The sequence below is a fragment of the Lissotriton helveticus genome, chromosome 3_1 (genome assembly GCF_964261635.1).
Source record: "Lissotriton helveticus chromosome 3_1, aLisHel1.1, whole genome shotgun sequence".
Classification (NCBI taxonomy): Eukaryota; Metazoa; Chordata; class Amphibia; order Caudata; family Salamandridae; genus Lissotriton; species Lissotriton helveticus.
This window is the reverse complement of record NC_136061.1, coordinates 1,151,219,521-1,151,231,965: the sequence shown is the minus strand read 5'-3', so window position 1 is coordinate 1,151,231,965 and position 12,445 is coordinate 1,151,219,521. Positions and strand designations below refer to the sequence as shown.

Here is a 12,445-nt window from a genome sequence, read left to right as displayed (position 1 = left end):
CAAACACAGAATGTTAAAACCAACTTCACTGTAAGATGCATTTTATCATTCTGAGTTCAGGCATACTAAACTCTAATTTCTACCATGTTCCCTGAGTCAGTTAGGATTATAAAATGTAATAATCTAACTGCCCATTCTGCCTATTGAGAACAGGTAGCCTTGCAATAGTGAAAAAAATGGCTGTAATTCACTATTAGGACATGCCACACACACCAGGGCATGTCCTTTTTTTATACTTACAATCTTATCTCTATGGCGTGGTGCAGCTATGTTGTATGACCCAACCGTATATATTCTGCCAGGTGTTTTATTAAATCCAAATTACCCGCTATCTACAACTCTCGGTATCCCAAAGTATATCTCCACACCGCCGCCTGTTCACAATTCCACTCTGCACATGCCAAATTTCTTGAATATATGATCCTCCGCACCTGAGTACAGGCAACGGATATAAATCCATTTTTCTACAGGATGTTCTGACTTATTCTAGACTCGCGGGTGATAATACACCTTCTTTGAGGAACTCTAGACTAGAACTCTGGAGCCCTGGGAAGCCAGTTGGTTATCCTAACCACGGCGAAACGCGTTAGTTTAAGGGATTGGAGTTGATGAAATAAAAAGAAAAAAAAAGATTATTGAGAGCTCAATGGATTATTGTTGTGTTCTTTTGCTGGATATTTCCTAATTGGATTGTGATAATTGGTGTGCTCCAAACATTGTTGAAATATTCAATCCCAGGATTGTATGTGGGAAGTGGGGTGTTCTCTTCTCTTATATGGTTTGGAAGCACCTGAAGCAACTGTATTCAGGAGAATATAACAAGTGAGATTACTATGAGCGCCAGTGTCTCCTCTACACCCAAGGTCATCAAGAGCCCAATAGATTATTGTTGTGTTCTTTTGCTGGATATTTTCTAATTGGATTGTGATAATTGGTGTGCTCCAAATATCGTTGAAAAACAGGTGAAGAATGTATGTAGGATAAATTACCCACAAACATACATCATAAGGCTAGCTAATGTCACTGAGGAGTTCTGTGAACAGAGAACAGCAAGGGGTCATAGGCGAAGTGCCTTTATATGGCCACACAACTCTCCGTTTGATGTGCAGTTTGAGGTATTTTATTCCCTGTAATATAAGGGTGAGAGCAACTAACCAATACAGTGCCCTACACTGATCCTCCAAGTATACCACCCAGTGCACAGTGTTCAAAATGAAACATCAAGTTGTCACAAATACATGAGTAGATGCATGGGAACGCCCATGCTCCACTCATGGAATGTCTTCCCACACAGTGTAACCAGTGCTTAATTTGTAAAAAAAATAAGTGCTAGGGCTCTCGTCAGGAGGGCACTACAGCATTGCCCCAGCCAGCGCTGCTAATGATAGTAATAACACAACTACTACCCATCACACACCTACAAGCGCACAGTGTTCAAAAGGAAACTCAAGTTGTAGCATGGGCAGAGACTCATTTTGTATCCTCAGTTTGAGGATTTGGAAAGAGCTCTAGGGAGACAAACACATCTTTTAAATCTCCATATGCCTGATGGGGTTTGGAGAACCCAGAATTTGCAATTAGCTGCCATTTCTCACCTTGGTTATTTTCAAGTTCCAGCACTGCCTGCTCTGAGAATAGAGTTGGTCTAGATTATCAAATTGTCACGCAACACAATGCAGCAAGACAACTTGCTGCGCTGCGTGACAAAGAGATCAGGAATGCGCATATCTACTAAGATATTACACATTTCTGCTCTCTCCCTACGCTGGGGTGCAAAGTGCTGCTTAGCATCAATGCAGGCACCCATGGTGCAAGGGTGTCTGCATTACAGGCAGGATGTTTTTTGTGCATGTAGGGGCACCTTCCTGCACAAAAAGGACCCAAAGAGGAAATAATGAGGAGAAATAAAGCCATTTCTCCTCTTTACGCCTCACTTGGAAAGGCGTACCATTTTGACGCAATCCCAGGTTTACTGACCTTAGTAAATCTGGGATTATGTCAAAAAGACATGGGTGGATGCATCGGAACTCCCAGGCTCCTCCCATGGAATGTCTTCCGACGCTGTGTAACCAGTGCTTAATTTTTAAAAAACAATATGTGCTATGGCTCTCGACAGGACGCCACTGCAGATTGCCACCCACTGCCCCTTCCAGCGCTGATAATGATAGTACAACACAACTACTAACCATCACACTCCTACAAGTGTGACAATTCAGACTATTTCAGGCCCCCAAAACTATAATAATGGCTTGGGTGGCAGGTAATAGTAATTTTTATTGAATGTTGAATTAATAATTAACTGTTGGTGTGGTCATTTCTAAATTAGTCAGACAGCGCCACCTTGTGGCAGGTTGTCATAGGCACCGGTGTTGCTAATTAAGTGCCGGTGCCGAGCATTGGAAACCACCGGCTCAAATTAAGCACTGATGTAACGCAAGGCAGCCATTTGTGCTATCTTGAGTTACTCTGGATTTACTAAGCCATGCAGAGCCAGTCAAGGTGGCTTTGCTTGGCCTAATAAATCTCGCTTAAGTTGTGCGTCACCTTGCATGAAGCAAGGGCAGTGCAAAGGCTTAGTAAATCCTGCCCTTGGTTTCGAAGAGGTTTTGTATATTGTCAACCATCTTACCTGTACGTTTTCCACGCTCTGTGCGCCTGCTGCTCCCTCTGAACGGCCTCTGCAGTGACTTTCTCCAGTGGACACATCCTGCACCTTCTGAGCAATCTCCCTTGGGCAGCCAATCCAGTTCATCATCATGCTAGTACTTGGCGATAATATGGGGGATGGGGAGTGAAGGAGCTGGGTTTCACGTTCTAAGTGAAAGAGCAAAATGTGCGCTAAATCAGTAATGAACAGGCTGAAATTTGTATTAAAATTCTATGACGTCACGAGTGGCTTATATGTATTTGTTAGAGGTTGCTAGTGATGTGATGTTCTTTTATAAGCCCTTCTGAAGTCAGCCTGTGCCGGTAACAAATAAATAAATTACAGAAATGACAGTACATTATTTCGAAATGTGAGTCTCCCCTATTAAATGTGTACTCAGAGTGGTGAATAAAATCGCATGACCTTAATTACTGCATGGCATATGTCATATTTATAATTGAATCCTTTGTGCATCATTCTCTAAAGCCTAATTATTTTAATTTTTTTATTTTTAGCAAAGCAAGCCATATGTCTTTGACAGAGTGTTACCACCCAACACAGCCCAGGAGCAAGTTTATAATGCGTGCGCCAAGCAAATTGTTAAAGGTAAGCTGGTTCTTTTCCCTTTTTGTAAGTACCAAAGTTGTATTTATGCATTTCAAAAACGACCCCAAACTGGAATAATTAGTGTGTAACAAAGTGCAAGAGTGGGTGCTGGTGTCTGCGCAACTTACATTTGCTCAGGTGCAGTTTGACCCGAACAATTAGGAAGAAAACGAGGAGCCAGAAAAAGTGCTCTTGGGGGAGATTTCTGCACGTCTTTCATCAATTTGATGCGGGTCATAGTTCATCCTGGTACTTGTAGAATTCATATTACAAAATTCCAGGCCCTTGACAGGGAGGAGTGAACATGTGCCCAGATAATAACTAATAGAAGCTATTTAATAATTTATGAATATATTAAACTGAATGAAAAATACCTCAAGGTCGATATGAAGCAATCGGTTGTTCATTAATGCTACCACCACCCACTTTGTGACGTCATCCCCGAAAGGTATTGGTTCAAAAAGAATCCGATTGAGCATTCTGTAACGTTTTATGTTTAGTACCTATGGGTTTGAAGAAACGGTATACATAAACATGCAGTTAGGGCTGTCCTCGTGCGTCGCCCACAGAAACGTCATTAACAGGCATGTAATTACCATGCAGTCTGTAACTCCCGCGCGCCCCTGGCTCCGAGCTCCTGGGCTTTGTCGTTCGGTAATGAGATGACCACTTTTCAAGGCCACAAAGGGAGCGGCCTGCAGGTTTCCTGCGCTCTGACAGGCCCCGCCATCCCGGGGGAATCGAGCGCCATGGTTACAAGCCATCATTCCTACAGCGCTCGGTTAATTCCTAGCAGAATGGTTTGTGCAGTCAATTTGCTTTCTAAATATACGGCGTGTGCTTAGTTTAAGAATCAATCAACGCTGTGCCTGGCAGTAACGAAACCCGCCTCCTAATGCTGCTCGACCTTTTGTTGTGTTTGTGCGCTGGTGTTTTGAAACATGTGCGGGGAGGTTGTGCTAATGAGTCGCTGTCCTGGTCACATATTCCATTAGAACAACAAAAAACACAGTAGCAGCTTTCCTGTAGAGAACGTTATTTAAATTGTCATTATTTCAGATGAACTCTCTTTAGTGCTGCTCAGTGGGGACCGGTAAGTACATCTTAGAGGGGGGCAGGAGGCCCCCCCACACACACGTGCCCACTTCACCTATTCATTCACATGCAGACACGTGCCCACACATCCATCCACAACTCTCACTCATGAATACACATACATGCATGCACCAATAAGTCAATCAAAACACAACACTTACCTGCTGCAGCTCTCGGGGAGGAAAGCCTCGGAGGTGCCAGGAGGGTTAGAATCTAAGGTCCGCCAATGAGGAGAGGCAGCCGCTCTTACCTCGTTACAGAATAGGATGGGGTCAGAGAGACTGCTGACCCCACTCTCTGAGAGGTGTCGGTGATAGACACTCTGCCCAGGGCACTTCAAGGCTTAAAACTGAAGCGCCCAGGAACGAGGCTATCGCTGGTGCTCCCCCTCGTCAGGGGCTCGAGTAGGAGGTGAGGAGGTCACGCCCACAGGAGCTGTGACATCCTCAGCCCAGAACAGTTCCGCTCAGGCAGCTATGAGCCTGCGCATGGCTAGCTCCTGGCTGTCAGACCTGAAAATAAAGAGTGTCTGTCCAAAAGGTGTGGACTCTGCCCCTTCGTCCTTCTAAACCGGCCACTGCTAGTTCTGTTGATGTTTCTGCCACGTCCAATAAGATGGTTGATACAAGCTGCATCCAAGTAATTCTCTCTCTATGGGGCCCAATTATGAGTGTCCTGGACTTGTTTAGGTATTCTATCACACCCTTACTTTCCCCCTACTTGATTATGGTAGATTTAACTGCTGAAATGTACATGTGGAAAAACATGGGTAGGGCCAGTGGTAACAACTGCTGTGCTTATAATTCAAATACGTATGGCAACAAGAGTTAGCACACATCAGAATTGACCAAAGCACTGGTTATCTGGGCCTCGGTGGCAGAAAACCATCTGATGAGCCCTGCGGTGAGCATTCTTCTTGCACTGATCAAATATTGAATTTAAACACTTTGTAATGATCACTCAATGGACTGAACACCCTCTAAGCACTGGTCATCCACAACTGAGGGCGGTCTACCACAAATCGGGAGCAGTTTGAATTAAGGCTGCCTAAGAAAAGAGTAAGGAAAGGAGATAAATCGGAGATATTTAGGAAGAGTTCCATTTAGACCGTCTCTCGATTACTCTGAAGAAGGGCATTATGAGAAGTGCCTGCTCAGCAAAAGACAAACCACTCAAATGTATTTTCAGAGTTCAGACTGAAAATACTGTACTACGCACTTAAATGCAAATCTGGCTAAAATGAATACACTCCTTTGTACACAAGTAATGAAGCAGTTTTAGGCCTCAGATAAGTGATGATGCATCCTGAGCCCTAGATCCAATTGAATATTGACATTTTGGGCCACTTAATGTTATCGATTAAACCTTCATTGAGTACCCTGGAATTATGTGGCACTCGTGGGCCAAATTATCAGCAGGGTTGACTAAATTATACGGCAAGAAAATTCAGGTATGCTCTTATTATAATTGTGTTTGCTAAGCCCCAGAGTAAAATAGTTTGTGTAATACATAAGGTGGTGCGCTCTGCAAAAAAGAGGCTTTGAAACTGGGCACCTCTTGTGATGAATTATGTGCCTCTTTTTTAAAAAAACATTCTGGTTCTCCTTGGTCTTTGGTGATGATTTTAATGTGTTTATATTTTTACAGTCGCCCCTTTCATGTGGGAATTAGCCCTGTAACACAGTATTGGTCAATATAAATGTATAATGGAGCAGGCACTATAAGAAAGAAGACATCAGACCACACAAACAAAACATTGGGCATTTTTCTGTGCGCTAAGAGTCTCTGAAAATAGCTGTGTTTTTTGGGGGAAGAGTGCCTATGCTGCAACATGATTTTGCATGGCTGTTGACGCAAAATATTTTAGCACCTTCGCTAAGTTAACCAACATTTTATATTTTGGTGTTTCCTTCATAGATCCAATTGCCTTCTATAGTGGATGCGCAGAATATATTCTGGTTGTATGTAGGGCAGTTCACTATGATCTCTAGCACCGTCGAAGTGTTAGAAATTTGGACAAGTTTGTTCATTAAATTTGCAGAAACCAGCAGTGTTTTAAAATCTTCCTCCGATATCTTGAGCAATTGGTTCGATTTGCCATTTCTGAAGCTAAGTTTCAGTCTCGGCTCGAGTGGCCCGAGATTGCAAAGGCAAAATCTGCTGTTGGGGCCTCTGCTGTGTTAAAGGAACTGTGGCAGTGCCTCACATGAGTTTGAAGATTACTGGTAAGCAATTTTGCACTGCACATGGAACCAAGGTTAAAAGGCAAGGATATCACGTGATTGCCCACTGTTTCAAATTTTACTTGATAATACAATTAAACCTAAATTTAAAAAAGCATTCATACCCTCCCCCTATTACCTACCCTTACCACTGAGAAGAAGCATTTAATCTAAAGTGTGTCTCTTTTGTAGGGATAATTTCATCCACAGTGAATGGACTAGTCTGGAGATGGAGAAGCAATCTCACAGACTGAAGCAATCCATCCCATAACAGATTTTATGTAGCAGGCAGAGAACTTTGAAGTTGATTCTCAGCTTCACTAGCAGCCAGTGGAATTATGTGCATGCTGCTCTGACATGGTCGAATGTATTTAGACGTGCGACTTTGCAAATTGCAAAATATTTCTTCCTCTTTAGTATGTTGAGTGCAGCATTTGGAAGGTCCACATACAGACCATTGTTAATATTGCGAGAGGACACCATCTGTGTGGTGATGGCCCATTGGAGAGTAGAGAAGGACCCGGTGCAACTCATCCAAGATGTAAAAACAGAAGGAAGCAAAATCATTTATTTCCACGAGAAATCCCGGAAAGTTCTTCTTGGGCAAAAACAGCAGAGGGGGTCCCAGGAATACGGGGCCAGAATGATATTACAAAGAACGCTTAGAAGTACCAGCGAACCAGAGCTCTGCTTTGTCAGTATTTAACTTGAGAAAGTTTCTACTGATCCATTGTTAGATGATTAGACAGTTGCTCAGGTAAGACACTGAGCCTAGTAGTACCACATCTGGTATGTCCCACAAGCTGCCGGGGATGGATTTGTAACCCACTTTTGCAATAGCGGAGTTCATTGCACCAACATTGAATTTGAAAACCAGATTGACAGCAGCTCTAACACAAGCTTGCTGAGCAATTCTGCACAGGCTGTGTTTTTTATAGTCGCTATAAGTCCCTTTCGATGAGTTCAGAGACACGTGGCCCACTCACAAATAGCAGTATGAAACGGGGACATGTAGTTGAAAATGTTTCTTTTAAAGCCCTCAGGCTAATGCATAAAATATGAACACTAACTATACAGAATCCAAAAAAGAACACAATTGGGAATACAAAGGTCAATGAAAAACAATTCTACTGCTTCTAACATTTTAGCGAGATTCTGAAGCCTAAAGCTATTTCTAAGCTCTGTGCTAAATCTTATCTAAAGGATTAAATAGTAAATCTTGCCTTGCAAATTTCTTAGGAGGAATTGTATATCCTACCTTTTAATAGCTGCCTTCAGCTATTCTTTATCGGAGTTCCGCTAAGGAAACAAGATATGTGCTGTCAGTGAAGGACACCTTCTGCACAGCTTCTGAAATCAACTCTCTCTTACTGAGAGTGGCTGGGTCAACATCTGGTGTGACCTCTGGGTGATAATTCTAGCACAAAGACCTCTCCTAATCAATGGTCGAATCCTGGGGGCTACATACTATTTGACCACTGGTTTTATCTCCTGTTCTCAAACTAAAACCTAGTTTGGAGACACTAGGACTTCTGCAAGACTAAACTAAATTGTCTCAGAATATGTCTGCTCTATCCACATGTTGACGTTAAGCCTCCATCTTTGTAAACAACAAGCTTACAGTGTAAGGAGTGATCTTCTAATAGCCTTATCCATTATTATAAACAAATAATATTTCCGCCTACACAGCAATGATGTTATCAGCATTTTTTTGCATGTGCTGTAGGAGCTACACACTTTCTATTAGTGACAAACGAAAGCTAACGGCAAGAAATGAAGGAAAACTGAGTAATTAAATGAGAACTATCACAGTGTTCATGATACTAGGTCAGGATGGTTCAGGTGCACAATTGGAGATTGGCATCCGAAAGACCGGAGGAGTTGTGCCAGAGCTGTAACATAAGTATTAAACAGCATGGGGGACATGGATTGTCCTGTTGGACCCCACACTTCAATCTGAACATGTTGGAATATTAGGGAGGGAGAGTAGGAAACTGAGATTGGCCTTTAACAAAAAGTGTAAGTCACACTTCTTTCATCCCATTATGCATATGTCTAGGAGCATGAGGGGATTAACACATGAATTGTGTCTGATAAATCCAACAGTACTACACCTGCCATGTCCTTCCTCTTCATTCTAGATAGTCCATAGGAATGTATGACATTACAACGCATACATTTACAATGCCTTTACAAAGCAGTTTTTACATCGCAACATCCTTTACAACGCATTCTTTTACATAGCATGCCATTACATTACGTTTTCAGAAAACTACATTTACAACGCATTCCATTACATCGCATTGTACCTTTACAACGCATACCATCACAGGTCATACCATTAGATTGAATTTAAGGTAAGTGTTGGATAGTATAGGGGTAATAATTACTATTCTAACTCCAGTGAGTGCAACAGTAGGGTAAGTGTTGGATAGTATAAGGGTACTATGCGTTGTAATGCTATGCGTTGTAATGACTTGCGATGTAATGCCTGCGTTGTAGTGACATGCATTGTAATGACATACGTTGAAGTGACTTGCAATGGAATGGTTGCGTTGTAATGACATGCTATGTAAAGGATGTTGCGATCTAATGACTGCTATGTAAAGGTAGTGCGATGTAATGACTGCATTGTAAAGGTTGCTTCCCAGTCCAAAGCACATCGGCAAAAGACAAAGCAGTTTCTGCACCTCTTCCTGGATGGAAGCCAGGCTAAAGAGGATCTAAAATGTCAGTCTCTGCTAAATTAATTGAGCGCTGCTTTACCACTGTTTCTTCCATGGTTTAATAAAATGAGGGAACTAGTGTAATAAGGTAGGAATTGTCTCTGATGGACCGATCCAAGTTGTGCTTTTTATAAGCAGGACAACTTTTGCACCAGTAAAATAATAGAAGTAGGTACACTTCACCCCTGTCTTGGGGGAACTGCTACAACTATTTTCTTTTCCAACATCAGGTGGTGTACCATGGATCCTTAGACCAGGGATCCTTAGACCAGGGAATTTATCAATCTACCAACTCTGGAGAATGATGTATACATTTAAAGGCATAGCCACAGGACTCCACCTCAAATATAGTATACAAATTTGAAATCTTTAGTTCAAAAATGCATTTAGTATGTAACTTTGTTTTTTATGTTTAACATAAAAAATTTTGGTAACTAAAAATGGAAAAAAATAATAATTTGCTTTTCCTTTATTTTTGATTACTGCAACCTGGCCACAGTTTCGGCTTTGGCCATTATTTTGTAAAGTATAATTCCTACTTTACCTCTACTGCTAGCAATTTGGATGCTAATGCCAAACCTTTGTGAAGGGAAGTTATTGTTTGGGTCACAATTCATTTTTTTTTCTTTTAGAAACACATTGTTTCGTAACAAAAGTTTTTTTAAAGCCAAAAAATTACAATCAAATGCTTTTCAAACCAAATGGTTTAAACTGTTGGCTGTTACCATCCTTCTACACTGATCTGTTATTGACTGGTGACGTCTGTGAAGAACGTCATTTGTTGTCAGTGTTCTGAGAAAGGGATGTATTTTAACTTGGAGAAGTTCACTTGATCAAATCAGTTAACCCTGCTGACAAAGCATACCACTGCCTGCAGGAAATGACACTTGCCATATAGGAATGGATGGTTGTCTTAAGGATGGGGGTAGTTCTAGGTGAACCCAACTTCACTATTCTGGGCTCAATCAAAGTTTTGGATGAATGCGGGTTCATCTGGGTTTTGACAGTACCTAAAAAGAAATGCATACATATTTTCATGATGAAGGCAAAAAATGTAATTGTAAAAGGCAAAAAAATTAGGGAGGGTGTAACTTGAGACCAGGCTTGAAAACTGAAAATGTATTCCTGCCAACCTTGTTTACAGCCATCTCTGTGAGCCAGTGGCCTAACGAAACTTGAGGGGACCCCCCCTGCAGGGTAACTGAAGGGGCCCCCTCCGGACTCAAGCTAGAGCTCCCCAGCAGAAGTGTGGTGCTGACTGGGCCCCCTGGAGGGTGAGGGCCCCCCGCACCACGGGGGCTGCAGGGGCCTGTTTTACGCGGCGTAACTTACGCCCCTGCTGTGAGCGGTGTCTCGTGGATAGTGAATCATTCTCGACTCTGATAGTTTCAGTGATGTTTAAGGCAGCAGGTTTTCTGCAAGTTCTCTTCATTCAGCTTTGTTTTTTATCTCTTATTCTATTTTACATGATTGTTTATGGTTGCTAGGTATTGAAACAGTTTTATCGTGGGCTTAGTAGCTGATGCAGTGTATGTGTTTTCACCCAGAAACCATGCAGCTTGATTAGCATGTCTTATTTCATTGTATCCTCCTAATGCACCCTGTCTTGTTCAACTAGGGTGACTAACTCACCCCATGACATCACGGGTTCTGGTCATTTGACCCAAAAATCTTTGCTATAATTCTAATTACCTAATTGGAAGCATACCAACACTACCACCCCCAGAATGCACTTGGTTGCCATGCTATAGCACTCGGATGGAAACAATGTCAGCCCAGCTCCCGGTCCACTCCTGTATCCCGAGCGCACAATAGCTAGCAGACGCCACTAAACTTACCACCAAGGCGCTGAGAATGAATCGGAGGTATTGGGGAAGGTAAAGGAGATGGCATATTGAGAAGCTGATCCCTTTCCTGGCTGCGGCGTAGTGAGAAGTCCGCGACCGCGGTATAATACAAAATGCCGGCTGCCGTGAATGCCGCGATGGGCTCACTGAGTGCTCCCTCGCAATAGCGAGTTACTCAGGTTGGGCTGGCATCACTGGGAACCCCTGAGGAAGCGAGGACTGACCGGCGAGAAGCAGCGCTGGAGGCAAGTCAACTTCAGGAAGTTGGGCAAGGAGCGCCGCGAACAATGCGGGAGCCGCCACGGGGAGGTCTCCTCGGCATCACTCACAGCGGGTGAGGTGGAACCACAGGGCGGTGATTTAGAGAGCGAGCAGCATAGAGGGACCATAGCTGGTGTCGTTTCAAACGGTTAAATTGTAGAATTGGCGGCATAACGGACCCTCGCCTGACGGTGCCTGACCCTAACATGGTGGCCTCACCTCTACGCACTCAGGACTGAGTTCAATCGCAGGGATCTTCCCCCAGGAACATGGCAGCTGAGAACTGAGAACTGGCCAGCTGGGGTGATCCTGGGGTTCCGCACAAGCTGTGTCTTGCACTGGGAAGGAAAATGGGGCAAAGTTAACACCCAGCATCTGGCTGTGCTAGATAGGAGCTACCAAGGTGGCCGGTGCCTCACTGTGGGTGCTTGAGCATAGCGGGAGACCTGACTTTGTGGCACAGTTCCGCCTGCCCTTGAGCGCCCTCTTCTTTCCACAAGATGAAGCCCAGCATGACCTCAAGATCAGCCGGGGAATCCAGCATGCTTCTTTCCCCACCACCATCTGGCCTTCTACCCCTATGGACATCTCCAACTCGGGGATCCCTCCAGACCCAAGACCACCACCCTTGAGTGCAACACCACCTGAACACCTGGCTGAACGATGGCAAGAATTTCCTGCTCTGTAAATATGTAATATATAATTGTCCAAGCCTAATCACTGTTAAAATGTAATCCTGAGTGAATTTGCAATTTGTATATATATTTATCTCTAACCACTAGTATATGTTGTAGACCTTTGTACTTACTACCATTCCTATGTGGTTTTAGTTTATTTGTTTTTATCTCTTCCTTGAGTGACTTTACAACGTGTACATTTGCAATTTGTCCCTCCTTTCACTCCACTTGTATATATAACTCTAAACACTAGTATATGTAGTAGACCTTTGTACTTACGACCATTCCTATGTGATTTTAGAGTATAACTGTTTGTATCTCTTCCTTGACTGACTTTACAACTTGTACATTTGCAATTTTTCCG

General features: G+C 43.1%; 1 protein-coding gene across 1 annotated transcript in view; it reads left to right on the top strand.

The window, feature by feature from the left end:
* The window catches only part of KIF5C (kinesin family member 5C), a 612,753-nt gene that overhangs the window by 141,137 nt on the left and 459,171 nt on the right, over positions 1-12,445 (top strand). Inside the window, exon 2 of the mRNA XM_078681761.1 lies at positions 3,163-3,253. Coding sequence (XP_078537887.1) covers positions 3,163-3,253 — 91 coding nt within the window. The remainder of the gene's footprint in view (positions 1-3,162; positions 3,254-12,445) is intronic.